Raw genomic sequence first — 15,709 nt, 5'->3', positions numbered from 1 at the left:
TGCGAAGGGCCGGTCTTAGGGCGAGGCGACTGTATAGGGCCTTGTGCTCAAGGGGTCCCGCGTGGCGTGCCTGAACTCCGCCCCGACCACCCGAGTTCCAGTCCCCCTCCCTCTGAATTTTAAAAGTCATCTAAGTTACCTCGTCGGGGTTATTGCGGCAGGCGGCAGCAGTGAAAAGCGTGCAAGCTGCTCGGCGCTTCAGGAGCCTTCCCTTCCCTCTCTCAGCTCTGGTCCCACCCTCCCGCCCTTGCGGAAACAGGAAATGAGGGCGGGACCAGAGCTGAGATGAGCTCCCAATGTCACTGAAAGAAACTCCCCTCCTGCAAAGGAAAGGTTTAATTCTGACCTCTAAATCCCAAATCTTCTCAACTAGCTGGTTTTTTAGGTGAGCTACCTGATAATCTCTTTAAATTTTAATGCTTATTGCTTAATAATTTTAATTAGCACTGTGAAACCTCTCTCTCTTTCTGGCTTTCTTTCTGTTCCTGCCAAACTCTGATAGAGAGGAACTGCTATAATTATTGGGAATATTTAGACTTAGTTAAAAGGAAAGTTAGCAATATCTAGGGCAGTTTTTAAAAGTTAAATCAATTGAAAATCTTGCTCAGACTGGACCATTTGGGTCCATTCAACTAGAGCATTCCCTTGATAACAGCACTTAGCTGACACTTTGGAACTTATAATGATATCGCAGCGACTGAAATGACAGGGAACTGGGGAAAGGAAGAAGCGATATGGATCACCTTAAAAAGAGAGGATAGAACCTTGGTCCACGTGGGTGTTGTCTATAGACCCCCGACACAATTGGAAGAACTAGATAAAGATCTGATCGCTGATATTCAAAAGTTGGGGAAGAAAAGAGAGGTGCTGTTGTTGGGAGATTTTAATCTGCCGGATGTAGATTGGCAGGTTCCGTCTGCAAAATCGGAAAGAAGTAGAGAGATTGTGGATGCTTTCCAAAGTGCTCTGCTCAGACAAATGGTGAACGAACCCACGAGGGAGGGAGCCATGTTGGATCTGGTGCTCACGAATGGGGATAGTGTGTCAAATGTCCGAGTGGCTGCACACCTGGGAAACAGTGACCATCAAACGGTTTGTTTTGATGTAACGGCTCATGTGGATGACGGCCACTCTAAACTCAAAGTCCTGGATTTCAAGCGAGCTGACTTTAACAAAATGGGAGAATACCTGAGGAAGGAGCTGATGGGCTGGGAGGACATACGAGAAGTGGAAGGACAGTGGTCCAGGCTAAAAGAAGTAATAAACAGGGCCACAGACCTTTATGTAAGGAGAGTAAATAAAAGCAAGAGAAAAAGGAAACCGATATGGTTCTCAAAGCAAGTGGCTGAGAAAATAAAGATTAAAGAGTTAGCGTTCCAGAAATATAGAAAATCTCAAGAGGAGGAACACGGGGAGGAATACCGGATGAAACTGAAAGAAGCCAAGAGAGAGGTACGTCTGGCGAAGGCGCAAGCGGAAGAACAAATGGCTAGAAATGTAAGGAGCGGAGACAAAAACTTCTTCAGGTATATTAGTGAAAGGAGAAAGACTATAAAGGGAATTGAGAGACTAAAAGATACAACAAAACGCTATGTAGAAAATGATGAAGAAAAAGCCAATTTGCTAAATAGATACTTTTGTTCTGTTTTCACGGAAGAAAACCCTGGGGAAGGACCGAGAGGGACTGGCAAAAGTACACCTGAAAATGAGGTGGATAGAGCGCCGTTCACAGAAGAGAGTGTGTATCAACAATTTGGAAAGCTAAAGGTGGACAAAGCCATGGGGCCGGACGGGATCCACCCCAGAATACTGAGGGAGCTCAGAGAGGTTCTGGCGGGTCCTCTTAAAGACTTGTTTAATAAATCCTTGGAGACGGGAGAGGTTCCGAGGGATTGGAGAACGGCGGAGGCGGTCCCTCTTCACAAAAGTGATGATAGGGAAGAAGCTGGAAACTACAGGCCGGTAAGCCTCACTTCGGTTATTGGAAAAGTAATGGAAGCCATGCTGAAGGAAAGGATAGTGAATTTCCTGGAAGCCAATAAGTTGCAAGATCCGAGACAACATGGTTTCACCAAAGGGAAATCGTGCCAAACGAATCTCATTGAATTCTTTGACTGGGTGACAGGAGAATTAAATCAAGGACGTGCTATGGATGTCATCTACTTAGATTTCAGCAAGGCTTTCGACACGGTTCCCCACAGGAGGCTCTTAAATAAACTAGACGGCCTGAAGATAGGACCCGAAGTGGTGAACTGGATTAGGAACTGGTTGACGGACAGACGCCAGAGGGTGGTGGTGAATGGAGTTCGCTCGGAGGAGGGAAAGGTGAGTAGTGGAGTGCCTCAGGGATCGGTGCTGGGGCCGATTCTGTTCAATATATTTGTGAGTGACATTGCCGAAGGGTTACAAGGTAAAGTTTGCCTTTTTGCGAATGACACCAAGATTTCCAACAGAGTGGACACCCCGGAGGGTGTGGAAAACATGAAAAAAGATCTGAAGAAGCTAGAAGAATGGTCTAACGTTTGGCAAATAAAATTCAATGCGAAGAAATGCAAAGTGATGCACTTAGGGAGTAGAAATCCAAGGGAGACGTATGTGTTAGGCGGGGAGAGTCTGATAGGCACGGACGGGGAGAGGGATCTTGGGGTGATAGTATCTGAGGACCTGAAGGCGACGAAACAGTGCGACAAGGCGGTGGCAGTAGCTAGAAGATTGCTAGGCTGTATAGAGAGAGGAGTGACCAGCAGAAGAAAGGAGGTTTTAATGCCCCTGTATAAGACGTTGGTGAGGCCCCACCTGGAGTATTGTGTTCAGTTTTGGAGGCCGTATCTTGCGAAGGATGTTAAAAAAATGGAAGCGGTGCAAAGAAAAGCTACGAGGATGGTATGGGATTTACGTTCCAAGATGTATGAAGAGAGGCTTGCTGACCTGAACATGTACACCTTGGAGGAAAGGAGGAACAGGGGTGATATGATACAGACGTTCAAATATTTGAAAGGTATTAATCCGCAAACGAATCTTTTCCGGAGATGGGAAGGCGGTAGAACGAGAGGACATGAAATGAGATTGAAGGGGGGCAGACTCAGGAAAGATATCAGGAAGTATTTTTTCACGGAGAGGGTGGTGGACGCTTGGAATGCCCTCCCGCGGGAGGTGGTGGAGATGAAAACGGTAACGGAGTTCAAACATGCGTGGGATATGCATAGAGGAATCCTGTGCAGAAGGAATGCATCCTCAGAAGCTTAGCTGAAATTGGGTGGCGGAGCAGTTGGGGGGAAGAGGGGGTGGTGGTTGGGAGGTGAGGATAGGGGAGGGCAGACTTATACGGTCTGTACCAGAGCCGGTGATGGGAGGCGGGACTGGTGGTTGGGAGGCGGGAAATACTGCTGGGCAGACTTATATGGTCTGTGCCCTGAAAAGGACAGGTACAAATTCAAGGTAAGGTATACACATATGAGTTTGTCTTGGGCAGACTGGATGGACCATGCAGGTCTTTTTCTGCCGTCATCTACTATGTTACTATGTAAGGCTTAGAACTCATGTTCAGAGCTAAGGAAAATTACAAGAATGTACATGAGGATGCTGTCACACACTCTCGGTTCAGATAAACAAACCACTGGCCAGGTGGCTTATCTCCTGAACTTCAAGCATACCCTGCCTCCCTCCTGCACAGCAAGGGCGTAGCCAGACACCCAATTTTGGGTGGGCCTGGGCCCAAGATGGGTGGGCAGAAGAATCCCGCCCCGTCCCTCAGGTGATTTGGTCTCTCCTTCTCTCACCTGCATGCTATATGTCTCTCAAAACATCCCCCCTCTCCCGCATATCTTTTAAATAGCAGATTTTCACTGGCAGTGAGCAGCAACTAATACACTCCTGTTGGCCCCACAGCCTTCCACTGACACAACTTCCTATTTGCACATAGGCAGGAATACGTCAGAGGGAAGGCTGTGGGGCTGGTGTGAGTAGTATGTATCAGCTGCTGGTCACTGCAGGCGAAGATCTGCTATGTACAAGGTATGCAGGAGGGATAGTTGTTGGGAGTTTTCAACTGGTGGGACTTGGGAATCCCTGCAAGCCACATCATAGATGTGCTGCTACTGGGTGGGCCTGAGCCCAAAATGGATGGGCCTGGGCCCACCCAAGCCCACCCTTGGCTACGCCACTGCTGCACAGGCTGGCGTCAGAGTCATTCCAACCTGTTTTTGTATTTACAAGGAAAGTTACTTTCGGTCAAAGACAGAAGATTTTAGAGTGTATTATCGGACATAGCAGGGTTGAAAAGCAATCCTTTACATCTTCCATTACAGTATTCCCTTTCAGTTTCAGTTCTTTGGGGTGGGGGGTGGTAGGTGGACAGCATCATAGGCGGTCGGTGGCCCAACTGTTTGGGGAGGCTAAAGGGGGCTGGGTTAGGGGTGGAGCCAGGGGTGGAGCTTAAATCCATAATTGTCTGATAACACACAGAAAAAATAAATAAATAAAAATAAAAGTCACAATTAATACCTTTTATTAAATTTAGATATTAGATATGTATCATATGTCAAAGAATAAAGTGGTTGCTTAAAGCATATACTAACCACAATCGCTCAACTGTAAAACACTATGCACAAATTTGTGCAAAAACACACTCAGACCCTTACTGTACCATAACACTAGGCAGACCCTAATACACCAATATACCACCCATATGGAAAATGCAGACCGTCAACAATATGAAACAAGGGATCATAAAATCACAATTCTCATGTAGAGCCACAAAACACCCTTTTAGGGTGGATAGTGTTCACAATGAGCTCCTTTTATTAACTACTATATGTAGATCCTTCAAGAGGTAGTGTGTCGTGATTTAGACTCTAAAACCCTTTCTGATGTTTTGGTGCCACCTCAGTAAGGCCAATACACAATCTCTCCACTGCAAAACACTATACACAAACTTGTGCAAAAACACACTCATAACCTTAGCAAACCATAACAGCACTAATTCCAAGGACAGGACGAGCTACAACCTTATGTGTGGAAAGGCAGCACTGTAATTACACCGGGCTCTAAAACCTAGTGAAACAAAAAAAACCCAAAAAGGGCTGTAAATACTACACACTAGTAGAATACTGCACCTTGATTACACATGAAAAACACGACACAACAGATATGAAGGCAAAACTGGAAAGTTACCTCAAGAAGTCAGACTCAGCATGCAGCAATACTAGAAAAATTGAAACTTACATGCAAAATATCACAGATGCACATTTCCAAAAGCTGACATATTCCAGTTAATAAATTCTGAATAAAATACTTTTTTTTACCTTTGTTGTCTGATCATTTAGTTTTTCTATTCACTTTGGTCCCAGTGTCTTCTTTCCATTTGATATTTTTTCTCTCACCATGTCCACCATCCTCCTGTGTCCTTATGCGTCCTTGTGTGTCTTTATGCGTGCTGTCTACCATCTGTAGCCCTGTCCCTATCTCCAGTTTCAGCATCTGCCTTCAAAGTGTTCTGATCCAGCCCTTAAATTCAGCAATTTTTCCTCCATCCATATCCAGCATTTCTCCCCTCCCCTCCATCCATGTGCATGTACTTCCTTTGGCTTTCCTACCCTCCATCCTTGTCCAACATTTCTCCTCTGTTCCCTGCCCTCCACTCCATCCATGTTCAGATTTCTCCTCTCTTCCCTCCCCTCCATCCATCCATCCATGTCCAGCACCTTCCCTTTTTCTCTCCTACCCTTCTATCCAGTGTCATCCCTCTTTCTCTCTCCATCCTTCTACCCATTACCATCTCCCAATCCTTCCATCTATTGTCTCCCTCTCCTTCCATCCATTGTCTCCCTCTATATCTCCTTCCTTCTAAACAGTTCTCTCTCTTGACCCTTTTCCATTCAGCATGTCCTCTCTATCCCCATCCTTCTAGTGTCTTTCCTCTTTCCCTCCCTACCCTTACATCCATTGTCTTCCCTCTTTCTGCCCCCTCCTTTTAGCTTTTCCCTCTTTCTCCCTCCTTTCATTCAGCATTTCTCCGTCTGACAGCTAGAGTCTCCCCCAGTTTCTCCCCAGCAGCTTCTCTCTCCTGCCCATGTCCCCTCTTTCTCCCCCCATCTTTCCACTAATCTCTCTCTCTCTGTACCCCTCTTCCATCCAGCATCTTCTCTCTGGCTCTCCCCTGCTCTTTTCCATGGCCCCTCTTTCTCTCCCCATCTCTCTCTGGCTTTCCCCGGCTCTTTTCCATGTCCCTGGCTTTCCCCTGCTCTCTTCCATGTCCCCTTTTTCTCTCCCCATCTCTCTCTGGCTTTCCCCTGCTCTTTTCCATGTCCCTGGCTTTCCCCTGCTCTCTTCCATGTCCCCTTTTTCTCTCCCCATCTCTCTCTGGCTCTCCCCTGCTCTCTTCCATGTCCCCTCTTTCTCTCCCCATCTCTCTCTGGCTCTCCCCTGCACTTTTCCACTTTCTCTCTCTCTCCTCCAGCGTCCTCATGCATCTCTCCTCTCCCTCATGCATCCCACCTTTCTCTTCCCTCCCCTTCTTGCTTCCATCACTCTTACTCCTTTCTCCACCCCCCTTTGCCCATTCCCATGCCCTGCCATTGCATTCCTTCCTCCCTCTTCTCCTTAGATGTGGGATCTCACATCCTCCTCTCTCCACCCCCCTTTCCCTTTGGTCGGTCTGTCTGGCATCGCTTCCCCCCCCCCCCCGGACTAGTGTGGTACCGTATTGCTCTCCCCCTTCGCTCCTGTCACGTCGTCTTTCAACAAGGCTTCCTGTTCCCGTAGCAGCAGCAGCAATGATGTAAGTGCCATTGCTTTCAGCCTGCCCCGGAAGCACTCTCTGAACAGCTTCCCACGTAGGAGGGATGCTGTTCAGAGAGTGCTTCCGGGGCAGGCTCAAAGCAGCAGCGCTTAAATCATAGCTGATGCTGCTGCTGCTATGGGAACAGGAAGCTTTGTTGAAAGACGACGTGACAGGAGCGGAGGGAGAGAGCGGCACCGTACTAGTCGGGGGGGACGGGGGGGGGGGTAAAGATCGGGACCGTCGCGCACCAGTCGGGGGGGGGGGGGGAGCCGGGAGGGAGATGTTCACGAGCTGCACCCGCCCCGCCCTTGCTGCACTTCTGGCTGGGGAGGCTTAGCCTACCCAAGCCTCTTATACCGGGCGCCTATGGACAGCATCAACTGGGGGATTAAGGAGGGGTTAAGCCTTAATCCCTCCAGTGGGCAGTTGGTCATTCAGAACATCTTTTTATTTTTTATTTTTTTAACTTAGATGTGGTAGAAACAGGACTAGATAAAAACGGACTTTTTTTTAGACTTGGACGTGGCTTCCTATTCCGTTATCACTGAAAGACGTCCTGATTTTGGGCCAATAATAGTCCTGCTCAAAACACGCCTATAACATGCTCTACTGCTATCTGGATGAACTCAGTGGAAAACATCCAAATTCTGACTTTTCAAAAACTGCGTCCAGAAGATGGACGTGTTTTTGACCATTCTGAGATGTGTGTACTTCAAAATAAGCAACAAAGTGTGTTAAGCAGTTAACATGGGAATTAACGAGCACTGTTAGTGTATGGCTGTACTAACAGTTAATGCGGTGGCATGACACTTAGCACAAGTTAATTTTCACGTTAACTACACAGTATGGATTGGGGTGGGAAAGATGCGGGGAATGGGCAGGGACTATGTCTTTCAGTTAACGCTTGGTAACTTACCATAGATAAACTTAACACAACAGATAACACAAAACATTTAATTCCACATCAATAAGTAATGTTAAGTGCAATTAACACATACTAGTAATAGGCCTTCTAAATCTAAATATTGCCGTTGCCCTGTTCCTGAGGGTGCTCAGCTCTACTGTACCTGATGTTAGTAGTTGTGGCTGATACCTCAAGCTGAGTTTCAGGAAAAGGGTAAGCAATATAAACTAATCAGGTCCTCACCGCTCAAAGCTGCAAGGAGGGAAAAAAACTAAAGTTAGGATTTGCTTTTTGGTTGGAAACATAGCCACAAAAAGGGTAAGTTGTAAATAAATAATGTTTTTATTCGTAGCTGTAGTTGGACAAATGTTTCTCAAAATTTAAACACCCAAAACTTTGTCAAAGGTAAAAGTGCAGTGCTAGTTCAGCTGAACTTTCAAGTGTGCTTTTTTCTCATTTACAGAAATTTACACCCTCTGAACCCCCTTGAACTCAGCAGGATATCAGATAAATATTGCTATGTTGTTCTCTATAACTTTCAATTTTAACCACATTTATATTAGAATTCAAACCTTCCCTTGGTCATAAGAATTTATTTTTGTGTAATTCTATCTTCTTTTAGGTTCCTGTACTTCCCACTCTGCAGCAAGTATGTATATCACTCTATTGTCCTTCTCTTGTTATAAACTTGTTCCTTGTTCTTGTGTTGGTGCATGATTCACTTAGCTGTAGTCTTTCTTGGCTGGTGCACTTTAGTCTTTCTTGTACGTTGGAGTTCAGAATCAGCAGTGACAATCTTTGCACAGCATCGACGATTCCTTCGCCCAGCTGAGTTGTTTAAATCAGAGCTCACCTGATTTAAACAACTCAAAGGGAACAAATCCCTGTCTCACTTAATCAGGATACCTCACAGGGACTTAACAATTAAAATAACTGTGGTCTATTTAGCTATAGGCATGCAAAATAATAATTTTTATAGCACTAAGCTTCCAGATCCTATCCTGTTGACACTTTTCCCTATCACTAATGAAGAGCCATGTGTATTCTTTCCCTGACTTTCTCTGGAAACCCACACAAATTTCAAACTCCACTTACTTTCATCAGACCAACATCAGTGGCATACCTATACTTGGAATCCATACACCTTGTACCAATCACTTCTCTCAGCACATAATAACATACACACTATGAAAAAAAACCCAATTACTCTTATATAGGCTGTATCTGTTTTCCCACACAGAGCTGATATTCTCATCCACTTCTATCAAATACCATGCAAAAGCACCCTCCTACCATTAATGTCATGTCACACCATTCCATTTAAGACCAATTTCTTTCCCCACAGTCACCAATTCAAGGCCTTACACACACTGAAGAACTCTTCTGAGTCACTCACAGATAACGTTGCTATGGAAACCCTGGTTTGGCTGCACCTCCTGACCAACATTAACCAATCAGATCGCTTTTTGAGCTAGAAGGGTATTTTTCTGCTTAAACATTCCAATCTCCATTTTGGTTTTTCCCATAGGAAATAATGAGAAAATGACATTTTTAAAAACTTTTACGGGTAAACCAAAGTCAAACAAGTTCAAATTTACTGTGCCACCCATGCACATCTTTCCTTCCTCACCAACCTATGCTTTTAGTTTTTAGAAGAACCCTTTTTTAAGGACATCTCCCAAATTTTCTTAATAAAATTAATTTAAATTTCACAAATTCCACTGAAACCACTCAAGAAAATTAACAATAATTCCCCTACATGTTCTCTGTTGAGGATTTTCCAAAAATACCCATTTTAGACCCTAAATCACCCCAAATTCCAACCTCAGGTTTTCTTCATTTAAAACATTTTTTTAAACACCCCACTAGTTCACCTAAAGAGGTTCTCAGGAACCCATAACTACAAATAAAACTCAAAATAAATTAACCCCTTATATGCCAGCACACCCGACACAAAAACCACATTTAAAAAAACAAACCCTTATTCCGGGTCACCATGCTCCTTTCCTGGTCCCCAGAAGGGTCCTCACTCGACCTCCATCTCCAATCTGGGTCCTGGAAGTCCCTCCGCGGCTGTGGTAAAACACCGCAATTTACTACGATTACCTCAGAACTTCGCCAGGGCGCCTCAAAAATCTGGGCTTCCGGCTTCACTTTGGACCTAGTGGCAGCCTGACAGCCTTCTCCTGCAGGTTGAAATCAACCATTTTTCAGCTTGCATCTGGCTGGGAAACATAACAAGCCAGCTGGGCAGCATTGTGGTAAGCCGCAAAAAGTGCAGCTCCGTTCTGGAGCCTCCGATTGAGTACCGGAGCCCCAAAAGAAGAAAACAGCTCTGGAAGCCTGAAGACCCCCCCCCAGACCCTAGGATAAAAAAAAATAATCACTGGGTTACATAAATCTAAAATCCAAGGGTGCAAGAAGTGCATAGTCCACACTGTGAAGTTTAAATAAACATTAACAGAGACATCAAAATACGAATAATGCACTCAAATCATTGCCTCATGACCAAGAAACACTTCTGTAGCACCAAAAACAGGAAAAGGATCCCTATGGTGTGTCCGAAACGTAGAGCAAGAAGTAGGGAATGACACAATTATTTCCAGTGTACGGTTCAATGTCAACACAATCTTTATTAAACAAGCACCAAGAAACACTTCTTCCTATTCTGCATTACTTTAGCATGATGTGAAAAAAAAATACAGATCCTTCTGGATCATAAATAAGGCTTCAAAAAATAAGTATATTCATATCTTGTTCCAAGAAAAATGAGTATAAGAATATAGCCCTTTCCTTTTCTCCTATTGATCTTTCTCAAAAAGCCTGTTAAATTATGTCTACCCATGGACAATGGGGTTGCTTCACCCATTTCATACAGGTTACCCATCGCTGTGTAGATAGAAAGAAAAAGATGTATTCATAAACAGAATCACTTCAGCTCAATCTTCAATAATTCAATTTATACAAGAATTGAGAGAGTATGAAGAGGAATTTGGGGGAGGAGAGATGGCCTAGAAAGTGAGCTGGAAATGGATGCGCAGTTGGACAGAGAAACCTACTCATTTTGCACTAGAAATCTTGCTAGTATAGATTCCTCTAAGATTAAACTGTTATGCTCTTTGTCTCCATCAGACTTTGAGTCCTATTCGTTCTTAGATCAAGCCACTATTTGGAATATCTTGCACCAGTATCTAGATCAACTGGCCTCAGAACATCTATCTAGTTCTAGGTACAAAGATCACAAACCCTGGTATCATTCTGAGTTGTGCCTCCTTAGGCAACAGACTAGACATTTTGAATTCTTATAGAAGAAGCGTAAGACCCCAGAGTCTCTTTCGCACTATAAACTTACCTACGCCTCATCATACTAAACTTAAGCAGGAAAAAAGGAGATACTATACAACTGAAATAGTCAAATCTAATAACAAACCTAAACCCCCACCCCCATTTTTATTTAATTATTTAAAAGTAGTAAAAAAGGCCCGTTTCTGAAAGAAATGAAACGGGCGCTAGCAAGGTTGTCCCCTAATGGCAATTATGTTTTTAAGGGAAATGTTTGGAGAGAGTATGTGTGAGAGAGTGAATGAGTATGTGTGAGAGAGAAAGAGTGTGTGTCAGAGAGAGAGAGAGTGTGTGTGTGTGTGCTTGACAGACAGTGTGTGATCGAGAGAGAGACAGAATGTGTGTCTGTCTGTGTGAGTGAGAGTGTAGTGTGTGTCCCGTTTGCACCAATTATGCTCTCTCCCCTGCATTAATCCATATGCAGCAAACGTCCTCTGTGCTGCATCCATGTGCAGCATCTCTCCCCTGCCCCCTCCATCCATCCTGGTGCAGCAAATCTCCTCTGTCCGTTGCCCTCCCCCCACTACATGTGCATCAACTCTGCATTCTCACCTGGCCTCTTCCTCCCTCCTCCTCCCCCTCCCCTCCTCCTCACCTCCCTCCCCCTCACTCCCCTCTCTCCCCCTCGTCTCAGGACCCCCTCCCCACTTTCTCTTGTCTCAGGTCCCCACCTCTCTTGTCTCAGGCCCCCCTCCCCACATCTCTCTCATCTCAGGCCCCCCTCCCCCACCTCTTTCTTGTCTCAGGACCCCCTCTCCCCTCTCATCTCAGGCCCCCCCCTCTCATCTCAGGATCCCCTCCCCTCCTCACGTCTCAGAACTTGGTCAGCATTTGGGGGGAAGATGCTTGGAGTCGGTCAGAGCAGAGGCGCACAGCCCTACCCTGAACCAGCAGAGCCTCAACCACTTCCCAGTGTGGGGTTCACTCTTACAGTGATTCCTCTTCCCTTTCTTGGTCGGTACTCACATGAGGTCGGGGCGGTGGCGATGCAGCAGGGCGCAGAAGGCCAGCCCCTCGCGGAAGGAGGCACTCAAGTTGTGGATCTGGATGCCAGGGTGCAAGCCGGTTGTTCTTGAGGGCAAGCCGGCTGTCCTCCCCCCTTCCCCAAGCACGTGAAGAAGGCAACCACCCGGTCCCTGGTTGTCCAGCAAATTATTCGGGGCAGGCAGGAAAGATCCCCAGTCTTTGATCCTCCCCCATTGAGCGACCCTCCTCTCTCCTTGCCCCCCCCCTCCAGCCACCCATGTCCAGCAACCGTCCTCTCTCCCCTGCCCCTCCTCCAGCCACCCATGTCTAGTGACCCTTCTCTCCCCCTGCCCCCCTCCAGCCACCCATGTCCAGCGACTCTCCTCTCTCCCCTGCCCCCCTCCAGTCACCCATGTCCAGCGACTCTTCTCTCCCCTGACCCCCCCTCCATCCAACCATGTCCAGCGACTCTCTTCTCTCCCCTGACCCCCCTCCATCCACCCATGTCCAGCGACTCTCTTCTCTCCCCTGCCCCCCTCCATCCACCCATGCCCAGCAACTCTCTTCTCTCCCCTTCCCCCCCTCCTCCATCCACCCACCCATGGCCAGCGACTCTCCTCTCCCCTGCCCCTGCTCCATCCACCCATGCCCAGCAACTCTCCTGTCTCCCCTGCCCCCCTGCCCCCCTCCAGCCACCCATGTCCAGCGACTCTCCTCTCTCCCCTGCCCCCTCCCTCCAGCCACCCAGGTTGTCCAGCCAATTCTTCGGGGCAGGCAGGAAAGATCCCCAGTCTTGCCTGCCCGCTGCCGGTGCTGACCCTCCCCCGCTGCCGGATCGCTCTTCAAAATGGCTGCCGAGACTTCCAGTAGCGGTCTCATGAGACTTCTACTGAAGTCTTGGAGGGCGCCCTTGTAAGTCTCGGTGGCCATTTTGAAGAGCGATCCAGCAGCAGGGGAGGGTCAGCACCGGCAGCGGGCAGGCAAGACTGGGGATCTTTCCTGCCTGCCCCGAAGAATTCGCTGGACTATCTGGGTGGCTGGAGGGGGGGCAGGGGAGAGAGGAGAGTCGGTGGACATGGGTGGTTGGAGGGGGGCATGGGAGAGAGGAGAAGCTGGGGACTTTTCCCTTCCAGCCTCCCTCCTTTCCTATGGGGGGGCGTGTCTCAGAGAGTGTTTGTGGTGGCGGCGGTGCTACTGGCACAGTTGTTGCCGGCGACGTTGGCTGTGGACCCAGGGGAGAGGGCGTTGTGTGTCTGGGAGGGGATTGTCAGGGAGGCAGCGAGTGGTTGGCAGAGGGGTGGTAGCTGAGGCAGTACCAGCAGTATTGATGCCGGCGACGTTCGGCGTTGACTGAGCGTATGTTGGTGTGCCTCGTGCTGCTATTGTGTGGTTGGTCACTGCTGCTTGTGAGGAACCAGGAAGCACGCAAACGTCAGGACAGGAGATGGATACAGCGTTACAGGCAGCACGAACCCTACAAACCCTTCACTGCCAAGGAGTTAGCTTCAGAATGTAGGAGGTGCTTTTTATTATAGTAGATGCTTAACGTTTCTGCACATAAATTATAATTATTGCCAATTAGTACTCATTATTGCTTGTTAAGTGCTGTTCAAAACACTGATTACCTTGTTACGCCAATTAAGTTACACACATATATCTCTGCATAGGCGCCATATATAGAATCTGGGGGAAAGTGTGTAGACGGTAGGCTTTGGAGGTTTTTCAACCCATGATGAAAGATTGATCTGCACAGTGCTTTGGTGAAGAAATTAAAGCACTGTGGATTTTTTTAGGTCTTTTCCCTCCATTTTTTATTTTTAAATAAGAAAAGAAAAAAGTACAAAAAGATTTTTGGAGGAGTGGCCTAGTGGTTAGGGTGGTGGACTTTGGTCCTGAGGAACTGAGTTCGATTCCCGGCACAGGCAGCTCCTTGTGACTCTGGGCAAGTCACTTAACCCTCCATTGCCCCATGTAAGCTGCATTGAGCCTGCCATGAGTGGGAAAGCGCGGAGTACAAATGTAACAAAAATAAAATTTTAAAAAGATAAAGAATAGTTTCTACATTAATTGTTCCCTTTGAGCACTGTTTTCCACTTTCATTTTTGTAGGTTGTACTTATCTTGTAAAGTGGATTGTTCAAATCATTAGTGGGAAAATTAACGCATGGACATTAGTAGAAAAAAGCTGAAATTTGGTAATTTTACCCATGCGGTAAAAATGACATTAGCCTACGTGAATGACCTGTGTAAGCATGTGCTAAGGCCAATTTTTACCGCAGTTTGGTAAAAGGGCCCCCAACCCTTTTAAAAGGCTCTCTGGAAACATTAGGCCATCCCAGTGGCGTAGCCACGGGTGGGCCTGGGTGGGCCAGGACCCACCCACGTAGGGTTCAGGCCCACCCAACAGTAGCACATGTTTAGTGGTATCTAGTGGGGATCCCAAGCTCCATCAGCTGAAGACTTCCCCCTGATGGTAACAAAAACGCTACTCTCCATGATACTGGCACCTGCGCATGCTCAGTTTTCAGGGCATGCCTGCTGCAGACTGCCAAGGTGGAAAGAAGCGTTTTCCCGCCAGCTGAGATATTTTTTGGTGGTTGGGGGGGAGGGGGAACACTTGGTGCTCACCCACTTCTTGCCTAGGCCCACCCAAAATCTGTTGTCTGGCTACGCCCCTGGGCCATCCATTAGCAGCCCAATGCTCATGGAGAGGAAAGATAATGCCAGCTCAAAGGTGACATTTTTCCATGAATAATGGAGCTAGTAAAACTAAATGCAAGCTAGATTATTCATTTGCATAATAATAAGGTGCTCTGCATACATTTGCATCTCATTAACATGCACTGCAGTGAAACGAGTGCATTAAGTGCAATTAATGTATGTTTTGTTAATTAGCATGCATTATTTTACAAAGTTGATATCTTTCCCTGTACATGTGGGAGGATGAAGAGGTCTGGAAAAATGTTTATCTTCATCACTCTGATTTTCAGTGCTATGTAGATAAACTTATGCAGTCATAGCAAGCTTAAAATATCTGGATATCTTTAACAATTTATTTTCTATGGCGTGGACTTAAACGCATTAGTCACTGAACATCTGATTAATTTTATCAATGTATAATGCTGCCAAATATTGCCCCATTTGCTAATAAATTAGAGAATAAATGATTTCAATATATCTGAATTAAACTTTAAAGAAATCTGAAGGTCCATATGTCAGCTCTATAGGATTTTGAATATTTGATTTTGAACATTTTATTACAGATAAAAATGATGCAGAAGAGAAGAATTATAAATTTATGGGTCTTCTTCTCATTCTTCCAGTCTTGATATTACCAGGTTATTTTTATTACAAAAAGAAACAAAGAATTAAAAATGAAGGTAAGATTATTTGTTCATGTAACACCTTCAGCTATTTTATGTTATATATATCACTTACTGCACGTTATGGACCTGTCTATGGGAAAAAAAACATTTAGGGGGGAATTCATCAAGCTGCATTAGGGACTTAAGTCGTGTTATTTGGCCCTTAATACAACTTAAATGGCCCTAACACTGCTTGACTAAAAATATAACAGTGATATTTTAAGTCACTACGGGTTACACAGTAGTGAGATGCAAAACATGTGCATGTGAATCTCTTTACAGTGTAAATTCCATATTGTGAGTTGCAATACACCACAAGTTGCATTATGGCCCGGAAATCATAATAAAAAAG

The 15,709-nt window shown here is 46.1% G+C and overlaps 1 protein-coding gene across 2 annotated transcripts in view; it reads left to right on the top strand.

Moving 5' to 3' along the window:
* LOC115462595 overlaps positions 1–15,709 on the top strand; it is a 69,423-nt gene that overhangs the window by 38,800 nt on the left and 14,914 nt on the right. The window contains exons 3-4 of one of the 2 annotated variants that reach the window (XM_030192590.1): positions 8,308–8,334; positions 15,256–15,372. In XM_030192590.1, the coding sequence (XP_030048450.1) occupies positions 8,308–8,334; positions 15,256–15,372 (144 nt within the window). The remainder of the gene's footprint in view (positions 1–8,307; positions 8,335–15,255; positions 15,373–15,709) is intronic. The other variant, XM_030192592.1, reaches the window with a different exon arrangement.

Source organism: Microcaecilia unicolor, chromosome 2, assembly GCF_901765095.1.
Source record: "Microcaecilia unicolor chromosome 2, aMicUni1.1, whole genome shotgun sequence".
Lineage (NCBI taxonomy): Eukaryota > Metazoa > Chordata > Amphibia > Gymnophiona > Siphonopidae > Microcaecilia > Microcaecilia unicolor.
Note: the sequence above shows the minus strand (reverse complement) of the source record. Positions and strands in the feature narration are given on the sequence as shown.